At 35.4% G+C, this 21,878-nt stretch overlaps 1 protein-coding gene across 1 annotated transcript in view; it reads left to right on the top strand.

Annotated features, from left to right (window-relative positions):
* LOC133846102 (sestrin homolog) overlaps positions 1-21,396 on the top strand; it is a 32,810-nt gene extending 11,414 nt beyond the window's left edge. Inside the window, 10 exon segments of the mRNA XM_062280853.1 lie at positions 2,009-2,888; positions 6,106-6,555; positions 13,584-13,751; positions 18,582-18,764; positions 18,904-19,092; positions 19,094-19,316; positions 19,438-19,756; positions 20,371-20,554; positions 20,617-20,727; positions 20,792-21,396. Coding sequence (XP_062136837.1) covers positions 2,838-2,888; positions 6,106-6,555; positions 13,584-13,751; positions 18,582-18,764; positions 18,904-19,092; positions 19,094-19,316; positions 19,438-19,756; positions 20,371-20,554; positions 20,617-20,727; positions 20,792-20,878 — 1,965 coding nt within the window. The 5' untranslated portion in view covers positions 2,009-2,837 and the 3' untranslated portion in view covers positions 20,879-21,396.
* The last annotated feature ends 482 nt before the right edge of the window (positions 21,397-21,878 follow it).

Here is a 21,878-nt window from a genome sequence, read left to right as displayed (position 1 = left end):
CGACAAAAAGTTTTCTATTTCATTTGCTGGCTGCTGTTGTTGTTGTTGTTAATGTTGTTGACTTTGTTACTTTGTTATTGTAAAATTAATAAATTTATGGTCTTTTTATAGCAGCACATTGTGCATACTAAACGCTTCAGCGATTTACTCAGTGCCACTCGAAAACAACAACAACATCAGCGTCTCAGATCAGCTAATGAAGCTATAACCCAACATCAGGCCTTGCCTTGCCTTGCCTTGCTTTGTTGTCCCCCTCCCCTTCCGATGCCTTTCCCTTTTTGCCAGCTCAGTGTGTTCTCTTACCCGTCCGAGTCAGTCAGTCATTCAGTCAAGCAGTCAATCTGTCAGTTAGTCAGTCAGTCACAGCTGCGGCTCTAACAGTTGCGACTGTTGACAGATGCGCGCCCAAAACCACATGAAAACAATATTAAATTTTGACTTGCGGCGACTGTTGACTGATTGTCGTTGTTGTTGCTGCTATTGTTGTTGTTGCTTGTTTATTGGTTTACCCTATTAATTAGCAAAGAAATGAATTATAATGGCATCCACAGGCCAACAGCAGGCAGCAGGCAGGAGGGCAATAGACAACAGACAGCATCGACAACAGCTGCCTTAAGCAGAGACAACTTTTCGTATTGTTTATCAAACAAGCACATGCATCTTGTTTATACACACACACTCACACACACACACACATGCTTACACAATGCAAATGCGGCTTGCGTTAAACATAAACATTTTGTGTAAAATATAGCAACAAGATGGCATTGAGCTTTGTACAAAAACTGGCTTACAACAACGGACAATGGACAACAACGGTGAATGGACGGACAGATGGACAGACGGCAGCCAGCAGCCAACTTCATTCGGTGGCGTATACGCAATTTATTGATATCACGTATACGCAGAGTAAACATCTGCGTTGCATAGCAGCAATAATTTGTTATCCCAACTGAACCATGATGTTCTCTTCGCTTAATTAATGTTGACATGTGCATTTTGTGTTTTTCGATTTTTCAATTCAACATTGTATTTGATGCGGTCCTTTGTGTTTGTGGCATTTGCGAGCACAAAGTCATGATAACATGCAACAAATGTTGTTGTTATTATAACATAATAGCAAACAAAATGTGTAATCACATTTCTCTTCTTCCACATTTTCACCATCCGCCGAAGCCAATCAAAGTTAACTCGTCAATTGTTCAATTCAATTACAATGGCACTTTGCAATAATTAATTAATTACATTTATAATATTTAGTGGTAATTATGGAAAGTCCAGTTCACAGCTGTTTAAAGCACTTTTGAGGGCAAGGTCTTTGTTACTTTGTGTCTGGCTGGATGGATTGTTTAAATTTACAAAATACGTTTCATACGTTTTCATCGTGCATCACATTTGCAAAATGGTTTTGTAACTTTTTTGTTTATTGTTCTGATTTTGCTGCTTCACTTTTTTTCCCTGCCAATATTTGGCTTGGCGCTTTTCGAATTATTTATCTGTTTATTTTTATTTTTATTTTTATACATACACATATACTCGATATGCGTATATTTTTGGGGTTACTTCTTTTTATTTTCATTTTGGCCGAGAGATTGTTGGCTTTATTTGTGGACTTTGGCAAATTTGTATTAAATATTTTGACTGGCAAGCATTTGCTAATTGAATTTGTTGTTTTTGGTTTCCCTTTTGCTGTGTGTGTGTGTTTTTTTTTTCCTTTTTCGCATATTTATTTGGCCACACTTTTGCATTGTGGGTTATACGGTCGGGTGATGGATGTGATATGTTGATAATTGAAAATATCAATATTGAAATTGTTTAGTGAATTGTTAATTGAAATGAGGCACAACAAGGCTGCAAGAGGCTGACCAAAAAGGTTATGCGAGACTCGTCTGCGAATTTGCGGGTTACATTTTTCACGATTTTTGTAGTCTTGATAAATATGCTACTCAAAAGCCGTTATAGTTTGCAGTTTAATTAGTTTAACGTATGTTGTTTTCTATTCTTGCAGTTTGCGCTGAATCTTTAAAGGAATTGTGAGTTGGAAGCGAAGTGAATTTATTGCAAAATACCAAATGAAAACCAAGAAAAACAACAGCAGCAACAACAACAACAGCAACAACAACGACAGGAACACACTTGCTGAGGAACAATTGAAGAAGTTTCGACCTCGCAGTCATACGTACAAGTGTCTCAATCACAATCCGCTAATCATAAATCCAAAATTGAATCTGAATTCGTGACGCATTAAAGTGCGAAAACGTCGAAAAAGTTGCATCGAAGTAATAACTACTGAGAGATAAAGAGAGACGCAAGTTCAAGTTGTGGTTGACGACGTCGTTTCTCTTAGCTTTTTGCTTTCTGCCTTGATTTTGTTGTTTTTGGCAACGAAAGCGACGCACACCCACCGAACAGCAGCAGCAGCGACAGCGACTGTTGCATGCACTTTTCGTTGTTGTTGTTAACGTTTCAAACTCACTGCCAAAGCGGCTACCTTAATTGCCCTGACAGCAGCAGCAGCAGCAGCAGTGACGACGCTATAAACCAACCGAAAACAAAAAGCCAGCAAGTGAAAACTTACTGAAAAGCAAGCTGACTCAAAGAGAAAGAGACAGAGGGAGAAAGAGAGAGAGAGCAGCATTAAGCCAAATCTAGATTGTGAATGACAAAGAGCCAACTCCTTCAGTTGTTGGCCAGCTACAAAAACAGCAACTTGGCTCACACGTTTCCTTTGAGCAGCAACTGGAACTGGTATTTTCCTTCATTATATTATCCGCCATCAGTGAGTGCAGCAAATCACACACACACACTCACACACACACAGATACTTTTACACACAAATGTATTCGGCTGTTGATTATTACCCGGAAATGGGACAAATCTCTCAAGATGTAAGTAAATAAAATCCACTTCTAAATACAATTGAAAATGAAACTTTCTTTACCTTAAATCACTTTGAATCCTTACACTTTAAATCTCTGAGTGCTGTTCAACGAGAGCTCGTTTAGTTAATTGCCACAGCATGTTGCACAGACTCGCGCAAATGTGGCACGTGGCTTTGATACAACATCCCAACATCCTTCCAACCCACACACACACACACACACATACACACACACGTTTGTAGTTGTTGCTTGTTGCTCTTTCAGTAAAGTTCATTTGCTAATTGAAGTTTTGCATAGCGCTGCAGGACAATTCATTGGAAGAGTCCTTTCAACTATTCCGATATCCCAAGGCAATTATCGGCAAAGAATTACACTAAAGTTGCCCCTAATTGTTTCAATTCAATTGAATTTACTCATCCAAATGTATGCTAATAATACAATGTACTATATTAAGCTGCATTCTTTTGTCTGCATATTTACTCAGTTTCTGACAAACAATTGTTGGAAATTTAATATACTCGTATGCTATGTAACTGAAAGCTTTTGTTGGAATTACCTTTTGCATTTTCCAAAAGGTATTTGTACAACATTTTTACCGTGTTTGGACACGCTACGCTTACGGTAGAAGAGTATTATAATACCCTTTGTGCCAACAGAAACTTGCCTTCAACAAGCAGAAGGACTGACTTCATAAAGTTTATATATTCTCGATATTGTCGGGTTTTAATTATTTGGTTGACAATTTGGTTTATTTTGTTTATTTTTTATATTTTTTGGAATGTTTTAGTATATTTAGTATTCGGTATATTTAAGTATTTACGGTATATCAATGTGTCAGTTCAGTATTTTCGGTATATTTTTACACTAATAATAATTTTATTAATTATTAATAATTTTATTAAAAATCACAGTCGATATTTTTTGAATGTTTCAGTATATTTAGTATTCGGTATATTTTAGTATTTACGGTATATCAATATATCAGTTCAGTATTTTGGTATATTTTTACACTAATACCTTATGCATTTATTAAAAATCACAGTCGAACACATTCGACACAATCTTTCTTTTATAAGTATTTTTCGGTATACTAATTCGGTATATTTCAGTATTTATTTGGTTATTTGGATTATCTTGCTCTTTTTTCTAGAATTTGGCATATTTCAGTATTTTCAATATATATATTTGGGATATTTTTGTATTTACTTGGTATATTTATTGCATATAATACTGCATTTTTTAAAAATTGTTAGCGAGTATTTCACAGTCGAGCAAATGGGACTCAAGCCTTCTTACTCGTTTAATATGAAATGCATGAATTAAGTATTTGCACAAACTCTGACCACTCAAATTGTGGATCCACAGTGACTTACACTCTGAGTCATTAGCATAGGGCCACAGCATTGATAGTTGCACTTTAAAGCCCAGTGAGTCATTGAGTCTTCATTGTATTATAATTAAGTTAGTCATATTAAAGAGGAACAAAAGTGATATAGGAATTTTCCTTTGTTTGTTTGAAACAAAAAAGTCAATGCTAATTTAATGACGAGCTGTGTTGAAAGGTTTTTAATATTACAAACCAAAATCTAGCACACACAATGCGGTTGAGAATTAAAAGGATGCTTTTAATTGCACAAATTAACAGCGATTTCAGGACTTTACATAATATAAAATGGTTGATGCGATTTAAAACCAGATTTGCGAATGAAAATGGCAGTAATATAACATACTATTAGTATATACTATAAGTAAGCTTGGTAACCAGATTATTAATGCGCAATTTCGGTGTTGTTTGTTGGTCTCTCTGCTGGAAATATACTCGTACAATTTTATTTTTTGGGGTGGCTTGATAAGGATTTGATAAGCTAACAAAAACTACATCATCATTGTACAACAAAAATAACAACAACGCGAGAACTCGAACTATACAACTACATACAATTAATTATTTGTATAAAACAATAAAACCGATAAGAGAGCATTGTGTGAATTAGCGTTGGGGGAATTAACTTTAGAATAAAAGTATTCTTATTTATTTATGTTTGCTTAAAAATAAACTGGCAAACTGGGTCATCTAATCGGCTTGTGCAATAAATACACACACACATTCGTAGTCACATCTGCATAATAAACAATTCAAATGGTATATATCGAGTATAGTATATAGTATATTCAAATACTCGATGTATTGACAGCAAATGCCATAAATGTGTGCATATTCAATTAATGCAATTCTAATTTCTAATTTCAATTGCAAATGACAAATTCAATAAAATGTTGCTGCTTTTGTTTGTGCGTTAGAAAATCAAATTTAAATTTCAATTGCATTTAATTAACATGCCTGCAATTGGCGTATTATTTATGTAGTTATTTTAACTAAGGGAAAAAGTGTATAAAAACATATAGTATATGGAATATAGAATATAGAGCAACAAAGATGAGCAACAATACCAAATAAACAGATGTGCGCCATTCTCTGGCTGGCAAGTGTCCAAGTGGCATTCGCCTTTTTTTGATTGAGTGACAGAATAGCCACATGACACACTGACTGACTGACTGACTCACTGAGTGATTGACTGACTGATAGAATGAGGGAATAAGTTTGCTCTTATGCCATTAGAATTGCTTGAGAAATTCGCTGAATTTTCAGCATTTTATTCAATTGGCTGCTTTTACCAGATGCGGAAGTCGTGGCAATTAATTATTTACTATAATATTGTGGACTCGCAAAAGTCATACGCAATTAATTTTATATTTCTAACTATAGCAGTGTTTTTTATACCCCTTACTCGTAGAAGAGAAGAGTATTATGTCTTTATGTTGAAGGAGGCGAAATGATATTTGTCTGTTCGTTTGCCATTGGTAGCAATCTGGTATATTTTGTACTCTATGGCATATTTTGAATATAGTAGTATATCGATATACCAAACATAACTTTCGGTATATTTTGTGGGTATTACACAGTCGAGCACACTTAACTGTACCTTTTTTATTCTTGTGTATTTAGTTTTAATTGTAATTCATATTGTATTTTATTGCATTTTATTGTGAAAATAATAATTGTAATTGCAATTAGTAAATTGAATTTAAACGAGAGTTCATTGAACTCGCTGTGTGATTTATTTCTAAACAAATGACGCCAAAAGTGCGAGAGAGTAATAGAGAGAGGGAGAAAGCTGCTGATGTTGCCAGGGCCAGAAGGAAATGACAATTACGGGCATAGACTGACGGTGTGTCTTACCTGCTTATCAACAAGTGTTATCAGGCCAAGGAGCTTGTCTGTCTGCCTCTTTATAGTTCGCTTATTGTCGTAGTTCTCATTGTTGTTGTTGTCGTTGCTGCTGCTGCTGCTTCTATTACATGCGATAATGTGCACCTAATAATTTGCCACACTTGCCAGTTGATAGGCAGCGAAAGAGAGAGAGAGAGAGGTAAAGAGTGGCGGGAGAGGGAAGTGGGGAATCGGGTTGCTGTCATGTCTTTGTGTTTGCATTTGCCTTTCTTTGTGTTGCCATCAATTGTTTGCATTATATCAGTAGACAAAGTGTCGCAGCAAGTGCCAGTCTATGCAGTCAGGGTAACAAAAGTCCAGGCAAAGAGTCACGCCAGCCGAGCACCCACACATCAACACACCAACACACACACACACTCACACATGCAGACTCATTTTGAGGTTAGTCAATATTGCCACTCGATAGACACTTGCAAATATGTGCACGCTGCACACACTTGCGAATACACATGCACACACCCACACACACATACACACACATTTACAACGGAGTCAGAGTCAGAGTCAGAGAGAAAGAAATAGAGAAAAAGTCAAGTCAAACAATGAGATAATCCCACAAAAACAAAACACACTTGAAAACGAAAACAAAAGCGGAATGCAGAAGAAGAATGCAGAAGAGTGAAATTTGTGTTTATTATTGACTCTGACTAAAAATGCTTTTTATATAATTTGATGTAAGAGAACTGATACAACAAACTGTGTAAACAGAACCATAAAATAATAAAATGAATCAACTTTGTATTTAACAAGCACAAAACTCAACTACAGCAACAACAACAACAGTGCTAGAGTTGATTAAATGAATATGCTGAAAAATGATAATATTATATTATAATTGTAAGCACAAACAAAATGTGTGTCACTACACTGCAGCTGCAATTGTTTTAATTGTTTCAATTTTATTTCATATTTGTTTATTACTGGCAACAATTTGCATTTGCATAGACATACGAGATGATAAATTCAATGCGTAGATATGTGCATTTGCATACATATACTATGCCATAAAAAATAAATATGCAGATAAACCTAAATTAATATGCGCCACTGCAAATGCAAAACTTACAAATCTACTCATTAGTAGTACACTATGAATCCACTCAAGTAGCACACTTCTCCGTTGATAGTTTATCACGTCTAGACGCGCGTCTTTATTAGTTACACACACACACCCGCACTCACACACTCACACACACAGAGAGAGTCAGGCAGACAGGCGTGTATAATACAAATAGTTTATAATGCAAGCTCTCTGCTGTTGCTGTTGCTAATAGCCAACACACACAGCAACACGAGTACCTGCAGACAACGTGTACGTATAAAAAATGCTTTCAAGTTTTCTTCTATTTGTCATACTCTTCAAAGTGATCAGCAGGGGGTGTTATACATTGTATTTGTATAACAAAATAGCTTGAAGGCAGCTTTAAGCAGAGTTTCTTCTATGTACATATTTCTGATTTAACTATAATACATTTGCTTGACCCTTTGTTATACTCTTGACAGTGCGTGTTATACATAGTATTTGTATAACAAAATAGCCGACGGAAAAAAAGGCAGCTTTAGTTGCTTTGCTTAAGTTGAAGAGTTTTAATCACAGCCATAATAAATTATGCAAATATTTCTGATTTAATAATATTTACTTTAATTTGCTAATACATTTGCCTTTATATTTAATTTTCTTTTAATGACGCAAATCAAGCATATTCCTTTAATATTTCACACTTATTTGTCTAGACAACTCATAGTTACTAACTCACTGCTTTGCTATATTTTTACTATTTTTACTATTATTATTATTATTCGTTTTTAGTAGTATTTGGTTTTCATCAAGCTATTTATTTAGTTTGCATTTTTAACACCTGCCGTTTTTTCCACTTTAGTTGTTTACCTCTCCACTCACTGCTATCCTCCAGCTCTCTCATATCTACCACACATACACATACATTTATCTACAACCTCTACTACTTACTTATTGTTTGCTATTTCTCTTTTTGCCGTCTACCATTTATGCTAATTTATTTGCTTGTTTACCAGCTTTTGTTTTAATTTGTTGAGGCCACTTCTGTTGACATTTGAAGCGAAACCGACGAGAACTGCGGCTGTTTTTTTCTTCTTCTTTTTTTTTTATAATAATTGTGCGCCCACTCACAAAAAACAACAACACAATGACACAAACAAAACAACACGAAAACAATGTAACATTAACAGAAAAACCACATGTAACTGAACACAGATCAAGAGCAGAGAGAGAGAGAGAGAAAGAGATGGTTAGAGGGGGATGCAGAGTGTGAGACAGAGATGGAGCACAAGTTGGGGGACTGACCCAAGTTAATCAAATTGCCAGACAAAAGGGGAATATATATATGTGTGTGTGTGTGTGTGTGTGTGCTTGAATCTGTCTGCTGTCGACTTCATGTGCTAATTATGCTAATTTATATTTAATTTGCTTTATTTTCGTACTTCATCCGCCCATTAAATGCGCTTTAGTGAGGAAATCAAAATTAGCTTACAATAATTAATTACACGCATTAACATCAGCTCGAATAACGCCTCATTTTTTTTAATACGCATTGTAAGCAGCGTCTTCATTTCTTTCTTCTTCTACTTTTTTTATTTATTATTTGTCTAAACTCCACCTTCAGCAAATAGTTTAGTTAATGCAACTCTGTAGACTTTATTTACCCCTCCCAAAACGAAAAAAAAAATACTGACACTATCTTAGATTTGAAATCTTTACGCTTCATGATTTTGCACGTAAACATCGCGCGATACAGTCATCGCTAAAAGTTATCAGACGATGATAAAAAGATTTGCGCTCATTTTAAATGAAGCGAATCCATTAACTGAAAAATTTCTTAGCAAGTTGCGCAGAATTTGTGAAAAGTTTGTAGTAAAACAGCTTTTGAAATATTGTTTTATTTTGTGTAAGTTATAGATTAATCACAAGCAGCTTACAAAGATTTTAATCACTGAAGAACAAACACAATTTCTTTAACAAATTTTACAACATTTAAAAAAAGGTTTTATAAATAAATTGGATGAGGCCTTCTTTAAAACTGTCTCAATTTACCAAGAAGTTTTGTAAAATGTTTTGAAAATATTTTCAATTTAGTTATGACTAATTTAAACATTTGCTAAGCTAGTGCAATTAATAATTTTGCTAATTGCCACCGATTTAAGCTTAAGTCTGTGGTGAATGATAATACTCGGAGTAATTATAGTAAGCAGTATTCGTATTTCAAGCAAATGCCTCACATTGTAATTAAAATGCAAGTAAGTTTATCATCAAGGCAACACGAAAATTGAACTCAACTTGTTGCCTGTCCTTGCCCAAAAGTATCAGTTGTTTTGCCTTTAAGCTTAAAGGCCTGCCATTACTTCAAGTCTACTCAATTATGCTCAAATTTATGCATGAATGCATGGGCATGGGCATGGGCATGGAGTTCAGCTTCAGCTTAGAGTTTTCGGCTGCCAATAAATTATGCTCAATCACGATTCACACACACACACACATACATATACATACATATATAGGTAGAATTGTGCTTCCTATACAGTCTGACCTCCATTTAAATTTTTGGATTTGATATTCTTGTGTTGTTCTCTGTTGTGTGTACTATTATGAAAACAACAGCACAACACACACACACAACAGACACACACAATTGCATTGAAGTACTCAATTATCAAATTGAACCTTAGCAATTAGTTGGCATGGCCAAAAGTACAACCACAATGGAGAAGCTTAGCGCATGAAAGTGGAATATGGTAAATGATCATCGGCCACGTGTATGCGATTATTTGATTAGTCGAAAGAGAGAGAGAGAGAGAGAGAGAGAGAGAGAGAGAGAGAGAGAGAGATGTGAAGAGTCCGCCCACGCCCATTCATATAGGGTATTGCGGCATTGTGCAGCGATGAATAAAGTCAAACATTCGATGCCCGCATGCAACGGCAAACAGAAACCTCATCATATCACGTATACGACGCGTTGATGAACAAGTTTTCAACTCGCGAGCCAAAACAAAAGCAAAACTATACTCTGAACGTACTGCAGATACCCTGTAATTGCGAGCAACTAAGAAGAGTGATAAAACATAGCTATAGATTCGATATACCCATCCGATTGTGGAAAAGCGAACAAAAAATGAAAAGAAAATAAATGAACAACTTGGTATTGAAACCAGTACACATGATCGGTTCGTGCTCAATGCTCGTTCATATCCATTAAACTTGGCCTAAGCACCCTCGACCGTATCCCCATCCCCATCCCCATCCCCATCTCCTGCCTGGCTGTCTCGCTGTCATTCAGCCAAGTTTATGGAACTAACTGGTTCGTTGTTTTCGCTGTTCGTTGTTCGTTCGTGTAAGTGTAAGTTGTATGCCAAAGTCAAAGTGGTTTACTTTACAAAACGGGTTTTCCTCACACAGCTGACTTTGCAGTATGTGTGTGTGTGTGTATGTGTTTGCCTGTTTTCCATATTTCCCATATATATATATAGAGAGAGACAAACAAACAACTATACGTGTTTGTTGAGTCTATAAATAGCTTTTTTGCTAATTTAATATCAACATTTGTAATTAAAACGCTCACTGCCTTGTTAATAATTAATTATAATCTGCACGTTACACAATTTGTCGCAGTCTTTTGTCTTAATTCAAATAAAGCGCGAAAAAGTCTGTCAACTTTTTTTCGACACGCTCATTTGCCCAGGCGCCACCTAACAAAGTGCTGCCAATTAAAATCTCAACCAAAACAAAAAAAAACACAAAAACAAAAAAAAAACAACGAAATACAAAAAATAAATATATATAAAAAATAATAAAATGAAGCAACAAGAGACGACAATAACAGAGAGCTGATTTTCAACTGGTAGCAGTGACAATTACTTATGTATATGTATTTCCAGCATACTCTTACAAAGAGTACAAACATTTTGTGGTGTGATATGAATTCATATTTGCAAAGGGAAAGAAAGAGTAAACACCAATACACTTAAGTGAAATACACAAATGCACTAAAAGAAATTAATGCCTTTTGCATTGCAGCTCACAAAATTTCTTTCTTTGTGATTTCGAAGATTCTTTGCCAAGTCCATTTCTAACAATGTAGATTTTTCGGCAACCCACGAACAAAGTGCATTAGGCTTACCAATGTAGCGGTAAAGTCGACGAAAGTGTTGTTGCTAAGCTCGAAGCATAGGCAGAGAGAATATGACGGAATGTGCAAAATTGTTTTTGCATTTTGTAGTGAGGAAGCAAAATTGTTTTTGTGTTTTGCTTGATCAATGCTGGGAGTAGTGCATGTATGTATGTGTGTATGTTTGTATGTACTTCCGTAAACCTGAGAGCAATTGCAAAAACAAAATGAGTAGTGAGAGTAAAGAGAGTAAAGAGAGCAAGTAGAGTATTTCGAATGCGACAAACTGTTGCTGTTCTTTTCTTGTTTTTTTCCTTTGCGATTAACAACTGTTTATGCTGTGCCGTTTAGAGCCCCCAACAACGAACCAAAAAAAAAAAAAAAAATACTTGATTTTGCAAATTAGGAAAGCAAAGCTAAGCAAAACAATTTACATATTAATTTATGGCAACGCTTTGTGCAGCTTCAATTTGCATGTGAATAGTTTTTGGGCCATAAATCAGATTGATTAATCGAATGCTTTATCGTGTAGATGTTTTGTTCGGCCTCTTGTTAGTTAATTCAGACGGGCTGGCTACCAAAATCTATCTTTCTATTTATCATTTCACATTAAATGCTATTAATTACACGACGAGAAAGTGATGATCACAAATTCTACAACAAGACAAGACATGAATAATGAGCGTGTGACGTAAACATGGCTTCTTAATGATGTTCGATATGATTTATCTGATTAAGTGTGTACTATACTATATACTATACACATATAGATTTAGTTGTTGTTTAGCAAATAAACATGTATATTAGATATTCGACTTTATTTAGCTGGGTATTCATCTCATATTCTGAGTGTGGGAGTTGTCAATGTCAGAACAACAAAGTCTCAGTTTCTATTTGATTGAACCGCCTGCCCAATAAGGCGTGATTGCCTGTGTATGTGTGTGTGTGTGTGTGTGTGTGTGTGTGTGTGTGGGAGTGTGTATTAAGGTCAGCGTACGTATATTAACTATTTTAATGAGTTGTGCTAATATTGACAGCATTCGATAGTAGATATATTTGTATTTCTATCTGAAACTTTCTTATGTCTTTATCAAGCATTGGACTCGCTTTGCTGCTGCTGTGACTGTGGCTGTGACTGATTATGGGTACATGCTCTAGAAGAGCGACTATTGCGCTATCTTAAAGTATTCAAAAGGCAACCAAGTCCGACTACAAAAGCAGCGAGAAACAAACAACAAGCACAGCCAGTAGAAGAAAAAACAAACACACAAAGTCATTGAACGTTTAATAACATCGCCCCAGTTTAGTAGGCAGCAGCAGCAACAGCAGCAGCCACACACACGAGTAGCTAAAGCAGAGCTAGAAGCAGCAGCAGCAGCAGCAAAAGAAACAAATAAAATAATAAAACGCCAACAACAAAACAACTTTGATTAAAATTTTACAGTCACTTAGGCAGTTAGTCAGTCAGTCAGTTGGAGCTGCAGACTCTGATAAAAATATAGAAAAAATGTTGTTCTCGCAACGCAACACAACGCGTAAACATGTGTTGTGCGTATGTGCGAGTGTATGTTTAATGATCAACTTTATAGTACACACACTCTCTCTGGCATCAACAGCAACAACAATCGCTTGCTTTGTATTATTTGTTTACGCAGCAACTTCAAAGTGCTCCGATCCATCTGTCTCTCTGCTTCCCTAGCTATTAATAGTCTTTGAACACTGTCAATCCGATTAAGTAGCTTGAGCTTTTAGACTACGCCCTTATCAAAGAGCATCTCAATAGCTGCACCTTCAATTCAGCACTCAAACTCAGACTAAGTCTCAGTCTCAGTCTCAGTCTTAGCGTTTTGCCTAATGAAAAGCGCATAAATTTAATATCGTAGTGAGGAATGCATTCAGTATAGCTTTGACATACACAATTTGCCATGACAACTGGCTCACAACTGGCATTGATTCATAATCAGGATATGCAGCTGGCCATAAAGGAGAGATTTTCCCTTAGTTGCTGCTGCAGAATGAATCATAAAGCATATCAAATGCTCAAAAGTGAAACTTAATTACAAATACTGGATGCAAACATTGGCAAAAGAAAAAACAAATACAAATTGCTCATATTTTCCATTTTATTTGACATGAGAGCAAACAGAGTTTTTCATTTAAATGCCAACTCGTATTTATTAAAAATCGTTTTATATTGCGTATGTGCAATATTAAGTATACGCATGGTTTGCTCATAAATATATCAATTTTTATTTGATTTTGTCATTGCAGTGTTCCTCAACAGATCTTGACATGGATGATCTCGATGAATGTGATCAAGTTACACAAGTTATTGGCTATCATCCGCGCTATCGCGATCACTTTCTGCGCACGCAGAATTTCATCATGAAAGGCGATGGACCGCTGCCCTATGCTTATAGATACTATTTGGCCATAATTGTGAGTACAGTATACACTATATATATATATATGATAATAGTCGGGTATTAAGCGCACTTGAAAGCGACAGCTGTTGGAGTTTTTTCCCCGAGGCGCTTATGCGAGAATCAACAACAGAAAATGGGAGCGAGAAGCGGGAATTGGGAGTGAGAAAGAGATTCATGCTTTTGTCTTTTAGCCAGGAGCAAAGCTGTCCTACTGAGTTTTCATCATGGATCTGACATTCGCAGTATTTGTAATGTGACTATGCAGGTGTGTGCGAATGTATGTGTGAGTGTGAGTGTGTGTGTGTGCATTGTGTGGATGCATTGTTGCCAGTAGCAAATTTAAGCACATTAGCTCTCGCCGACTGATGCTGTCAGCTCACATTTGCAGTCAGTTTGCTTGTTGTTTGTTGATGCCCTATCAATGGCAACAGCAGCAGCCTCCACATTCCCAGAAAACAACCACACACACACACATACACACGCACACTCGCACACACAGCCAGCTTAAACATTGGGGAATCAACAACAACAGCAAATTATTTCCACTATTCTGAGCTCTCTGCAAAATACAGAATAAAAGACTTTTCACCCTCAGCTACTACAACACACACACATACACAGAAACTGCAACACACACACACACATCACAACAGATAGATATATAAAGTAGAAATTGTTTGGGTTTGAGGTGTGCACACATAACCGAGGGGCATGCAGATGGAACAATGGAAGTGTTGCAGCTAAACAAGTTTCTTAATTACAACTGACAGCATTTTATATTTGGCCCAGCAACAACACACGAGAGATAGAAGAGGCGAAATCTCCTTGCTCAGGATAAATACTCAGATATTAATACTGTCAAGATGTCAGACGATTTATGTTGACATTTCTACAACTGAGCATCATTTCACTTGAATTTAGAGTTGCGGAAATTATAAATTCCATTTCCACTGACAACAAACTGCTGAATAATTTAAGAGCCAACCATGAAATAGTTCTATGCTATTTGCATAGGTAGAATCAATCGAATTCCTTAGCCCAATTATCGATTAATACTTCAATGTTGCACGCAAGCATTTCAATGTAATACCTGAGATTGTTGAAGTTTCTTTGTAGCTACGAAATGTATTATATATTAGTATATTAATGTTGCAAGCACAGATTGTTGTTGAAGTCTCTTGACGTTAATAATGCAAGCAAGCATTTAAATCTCATAACGAAGATTGTGGAAGTTTATTTTGTATCTTCAAAATATATAATATTATAAGTTAATAAGCAAGAAATGTAATAAACAGATTGTTGTTGAAGTCTCTTGAAGTTTCTCTTGTAACTACAAAATATACTATATTACATTATTAGTATATTGTCGATTAGTATTTCAACCTCGAAATCGAGCATTTAAATTATAAAAGAGATTTTAAACGTTACACAAATTGTTGTTGAAGTCTTTTTGTTTCGTATTTGCAGATTCTTGTTCAAGTCTCTTGAAGTTTCTTTTGCATCTGCAAAATATACTATATTACATTATTAGTATATTCATCCTCGAAATGAAGCATTTAAATGCTAAAGTTACATAAATTGTTGTTGAAGTCTTTTTGCTTTTTATTTGCAGATTGTTGTTCAAGTCTCTTGAAGTTTCTCTTGTATCTACAAAATATACTATATTACATTATTAGTATATTCATCTCCGAAGTCAAGCATTTGAATTTTAAAAGAGATTTAAATGTTATGTTACACAAATTGTTGTTGTAGTCTTTTTGTTTGGTATTTGCAGATTGTTGTTCAAGTCTCTCGAAGTTTCTTTTGTACATATCTACCAAATATACTATATACTATATTACATTAGTAGTATATTTTCGATTAGTACTTCAACATCGAAATCAAGCATTTAAATTCTAAAAGAGATTTAAATGTTACACAAATTGTTATTGAAGTCTTTTTGTTTTGTATCTGCAAAATATATATTTTTGTACTACATTGTAAAAAGTATCTTAAGAGCATAAGCTGCTTTGCTCTTTTCTAGTTGCGTAAGTGCAAAAAGAAAATGCACAATTTTATTACACGAAATAGTTGCTAGTTGCAAATAATATCTTTGGCAGCAAATTGTGATTACACGTCGGAAACTCGTTTGAGAAAACAATAATTAATTTGTTTTGTTTAATGAACACCAAATACTCACACACATACACACACACACATACGCAGAACACATGAAAATAGCCTGAAATATTTCGAAAAATAGGCAAATTTATTGAACAACATCGTAATTAAATTTTTATTTATGGCGCAGTTAATTTCATCTTTTCTCTGCCTGCAATAACAATCTGAATGGGGTTGGTGAAGGCCGAAGGGGGTGAGGGAGGGGGTAAGCGAGGGTGGCAGTGTGAATTTTATGCCCATCAATGGGCACACACCCATTCACACATACACACTCACACTCACACTCACACTCAAACACTCACATTCGAAGCGCGTTCGTTGCGAGATATTTAAAGGGTAATTGCAATAATTCTTATTTGTGTTCGTTTTCTGTTTCTTAATCTCTTTTTTTTTGTTATTGCATTGGCGCAGAAAGCAATAAAGCCACAAAGATGGGCATACCTGACTTGAGCATACCCTGTTCAGTGTACAGCGAGCATATTACGTATACGCCGTGTGTTCACCGCTTGCAGCAATCATTGAAAGTTAATCAGTCATGAGCTGCCTCAACACAAACACACGCACATTTTGGCAGGGGCTCTTCTCTGTCGTTTTATTTAAATAAATTATTGTTATGTATTTCACACACACACACACAGCTAGCAGCTCATAATAAGTGTGTGCATATTTATGTGCAATAATCATAAACTAGATAAGATATGTGTATTTTGGTTTTGGGTCTTTGACTTTGTATATTCGTGAATACAATAAACACATTCATTTAACTCATGCCAGCAAATTTGCGACGATTTGCGCCTCGCCTACGTTTTGCCAGAAGTTATTCATAGCAACCACACATGAGTCGCCAGGTCGCCAAGATTGCGCTACATTCTCTGGGGCATATGAGTTCGCAAGAAGAACTCTTTCATTACAAGCAGTGTACACGAATCGCTTTGATGCCTTGAGTGTATTCGAATGTAAAGCAGGTCAACCTCATATAATTCAAATGTACAAAATTAATAAGTTATCATTGCATAGAAGAGGCCCAGGAACAAAAACAACAACAAAAACTGAAAACGAAAACAATAATAAAGGCAACAAAATAGAAATCAAAACAAAGGCCTACGCTTTTGTATATTCGTGTTTGTCGTATTTTGGGTCACACTCACACTCATACTCACACTCACACTCACACTCATACTCAATGTGATACCCCCAAAAAAAAAAAAAAATCGAAAAATATTTTTAGCGCATTTTCAGGTGCGGACGAAATGCTCTCCCAGGGGCTTTTAATGGGGGAGACCGCGGCCTATGATTCTACGGGTACTACGATGGGTAGATGAATAGATGAATACTTTTGTGGTTGTTGTTATTGTTTTATATAGAACGCGGCATGGGATCGTTTCATTGTCATTTGTGATGTTCGCATTTGATTGCGGTTTCAAATGTTGTGTTTCTCGTTGAGCATACAATAAATTGCTTTTATTAAGCGCCCTCTGATATGTCAAGTATGGAAAAGTTCAAGGCTAAAGCCTCACATAAGCCAACATAACACAAAAATTGCGTAATACTTATGCTCAACTACTTGTTTTGGATGCCTTCGGTTTGCACTTGATGCTACATAATTATCACAAGCGTTTTGAACCCTTGTCTCACAAATTAAATCGTTGTGGCCAAGTACAAAATTATGCTTTCAACATAAGTGCGAGCAGAGCTTGTTTTGTGACCTTAACAAAAAGAAAAAAAAAACAATACTTATTGTTGAGAAGATAAAGAATTATGCTGGGTTGAAAATAAAGTAATAAAAATATAATAAATATGGAACATTGTTGCTTTTTTTTTTAAATTACTAATGGAATAAAAATGAAGTCATTATATTACACCAGCTAAAGACAAAGTATAGTAAAGTCTATTTATTATTGATCAGCGTAAATAGCCGAGATGATAAAGCGACTAATTATAAAGCTAGATTATCGAAGTTTAAGTCATGCAAACAATAAAAACTGTGGTGTTTGTGATTACCTACGCAATCGATAAAAATATTACAAGATATTCAATAAATAACAATAATATTTAATTGTGGGTTTGAAATTGTGTTGGTATATTTTTGAATATGGTATATTTCAAACACAGTATTCGATATAGATGATTATCGATGCATTTCATAAAAATATTAAAAGTTATTCAAAAAATAATATATGACAATTGTGGGTTCTTATTTTTTTTAGTATATTTTATTCTATATGGTATATTTCAAGCGTAGTAGATTGTCGTTATACCAGGTTTGTTTTTCTTGGTATTAATTCGGTATATTTTAACGATAATACCGTCTTCGCAATGTTTTGGTTTTGATGGAAATTGGATGTGGGTATCTCGCAGTTGATCACACTTGGCTGTAGGTTTTTTATTTCTTATAATTATTACAAATAGAGAAGCGCTGCAGTTTATATATAATGTTACCGACATAAACTAAAGAGTAATCAAAACTAAGAACTAAGAACAGAAATCGTTGCAAATTATTATAATTAAAGGACGCAGTATTCTTCAATTTCTTTTATCGAAATAATTGAACATATTTAGAATAATCTACAACTCTAAATTGATGTCGACCACAATCAAAGTTAGTTGCCAAGTGTAATGGGGGACATCTGCTTAATTATTGATTGCATTTATAATAATTGAATGGTATCGGTCATTATTACAGGCTGCCGCACGCCATCAATGCCCGTACCTGGTGAAGCGCTACGAGAAGGAGTTCCTCAATCAGGGCGGCAATAGAGAATGGCTGAACGGAGTGGACTATATACCCGCCAAATTACGTGCCATATATGATATAAATAAAATATTAGCACACCGACCCTGGCTGTTGCGGAAGGAGCATATCGAGGTAAGGACAATGAGTGAGCGAGTGAATGGAATGGATGCACTTACAAAACTGCATGAATCTTTAATGAATGGTCTCTCTCTTCCATTTCACAATTCACATTTCACGTATTTTCTCGTATTTTCCCGATTTTCTGCTGCAGCGTCTGACCAAGGGCAAAAATAGTTGGTCATTGTCGGAGGTGGTGCATGCGATGGTCTTAATATCGCATTTCCATTCGCTATCCTCATTTGTGTTCTCCTGCGGTCTTACACAGAAGCTCGACGGTTTGTCTAGTCCCAAATTGAAAGGTGCGCCCGTGTCGCTCGATCCAGCGACTCGCCAGACGACAACCAGCCCCATCCACCCCCCAGATACAACTCCAACAACAGCAGCAGCAGCAGCAGCAGCAGCAACTTCAACTCCAGCAGCAGCAACAGCAACAGAAAAATGTTCTTGGCGAGATATCGTTGAACAATGGCAGTGGCAGCAGCAGCATTGGAGTTGGCATCAACGGTGGAGCAACAGACAATAAAGGGAATGCAGCTAGCAACGGTTTTGGCCAGCATTATTTGGGTAAATAGGCAAAAGACAGCAGCACTTTGTTTGTCAAATTCATATTTGCATTCCGTTCGACATTCGAAATTGCCCCCCAACGTCGCGTATTTAATTAAGTGCGAAAATGTTTTGATTGCAGCAACGGCACAGCAACAGCCGCAACAGCATGGCATCTCGGTGGAGGCCTTGATGGAGCGCATGAAGGTCTTGTCCCAGAACCAGGACGAATGCAGCGAGGCCGAGCTAAGTAATCGCTTCAAGAGCGTTGAGCTGCAGACCGCTGAGCTGGCAGCCGTTACGCCCGAGGCTACTGTTGCCTTGCCTCCCATTATTTCGCACTATGTGGACGATCCGAATTTCACATATGAGGATTTCGCACGACGCGGTGCCGAGAATATAAACACGTTTCGCATACAGGACTATTCGTGGGAGGATCATGGCTATTCTCTAGTGGATGGGTAAGTTTCTATTCATATATATAGATCTTAGAAACTATACAAAATAGAGCAATCTGGTATTAGTTTCTTTAGTTAAAAACCAGGTATTTTTAGTTTGAATTTTATGGTATATTTTGCATACTGCAACATTCAAAATATGCCATAAAATACTAATTTCTGGTATATTTTGTATTTCATGGTATATTTTGAATGCAGAAGTATGTAAAATTAGTGGTATATTTTTAATTTATGGTATATTTTCAATGTAGTATATGGTATATATGCAGAAGTAAGTAAAATTAGTGGTATATTTTTTAATTTATGGTATATTTTGAATGTAGTTTATATATATAGTATATAATATATAGTATATAGAATAGTAGTAAAAGAGCATTAATAAATAAAGCTTTTCTTGTAATTTGTTATTTTTCGGTATATTAATTTGCTACATTTCAAATATAATCTGTTTTTCTTTTTATTGAAAATATTTGTTTGGTATACTTAAATGACAATATCAAATTTTTATTGAAAAAGTGTAGCTGCTCCTTCACAGACAATCACATTGGACTGTCGCTTTCTTACCATTTTTTTCATAAGCTCTTTATCTTTATCTCTTTACCTTTTTGCATTGTCAGTTTGTACAACGATGTGGGCACTTTTCTGGATGCCAAATTTCGAGCTGCCTATAATCTGACGTATTTCACCATGGGCGGCATTAAGAATGTGGATACATCGAAGTTTCGTCGTGCCATTTGGAACTACATTCAATGCATTTTCGGCATACGACACGATGACTACGATTACGGTGAAGTTAATCAGGTACATTGCTGGTTAATTTCCATGACATGACACAGTGATTAATCAATGAACTCCTCTTGCAGTTGCTTGTGCGTCCGTTGAAAATGTTCATAAAGACAGTCTGCTGTTTTCCGGAGCGCATTACCACCAAGGATTACGATAGTGTGCTCGTCGAGCTGCAGGACAGTGAAAAGGTAAGCCAATCGAACTCTATGGAATTTGAATAATGAATGTAACATGTATTCTCACTGTTTGCAGGTTCATGTTAATCTAATGATAATGGAGGCCCGTAATCAGGCCGAACTACTCTATGCTTTGCGCGAGATAATGCGCTATATGACTTGATCTCATTAAGTGATTAATATATCTATATCTATACAACACACACACAACATATAATATATACACCATACAATATACATAAATATATATATATATACATACACACGCATATATATATCAAATACTTAGCCGAGCTGACGAAAACCTTTCTAATTTTGAATGAGCATTAAAAAAGAGCAGAAGGAAAACGAGTTAAATAACAATTACAATATCAGCTTTTTGAATTTGTGCAATGTCTATTGATTGATCCAGTATAATCAGCAAACAAAAAAAAACAGAAATTGTCAATGTCCAGTTTAAATACAATTCAATAGTCTGTGTCTATGATATTAAATGTGTTACACTTGCAACATAACCAAGTAAATACCAGTTTACCCTATGGAAATCAATATTTATGTAATCGAATTTTAAGATTTGATTATTAGTTCTGTTTCTTTTAAAAAATGCTTGCAACAATCACTGTACATATGTATTATGTTTTGTTAAAATATTTTAGTGAAATAAACACATTTTTATTTTAATTACAATTTTGTTTTCATTTTTTTATTACTTCTCTATTATTTCTTTTCAAATTTTGAGCTTCTAGAAACAATCGAAATCAAAATGGTGAACTATATACATACATCTCGGAGCTTTTCTTCTAAAGACATAAACAAATATTATATTTTGATAATATTTAAAAAGAAAAACAAAACGAATATAAAAATATACACACATATATAGTATAGTACGCATATTGGACTGTAATGTGAAAATGCGCATCTAAAAATCTTTAAGTGAAGGCATTCAATGTCGAAGAACTGGGATAACATTTTATTTTTATCCATTTCAAGAGGTACGTATACAAAAATGTTGTGAAAACATTTCAATACAATAGGGAGAGAGTATAATGCAAATGATTAACGTGCAAAATAAGTATGTTCGACTTATTAACACGAATAGAGTTAAATAGTGTTAGAAATACTATGAATAGATTTCTTCAATTTCATTACGTATCAGTTGC

This window comes from Drosophila sulfurigaster, chromosome 3 (genome assembly GCF_023558435.1).
Source record: "Drosophila sulfurigaster albostrigata strain 15112-1811.04 chromosome 3, ASM2355843v2, whole genome shotgun sequence".
In the NCBI taxonomy this organism is placed as follows: domain Eukaryota; kingdom Metazoa; phylum Arthropoda; class Insecta; order Diptera; family Drosophilidae; genus Drosophila; species Drosophila sulfurigaster.
The sequence above is the reverse complement of the archived record's forward strand: the minus strand, read 5'-3'. Positions and strand labels throughout refer to the sequence as shown.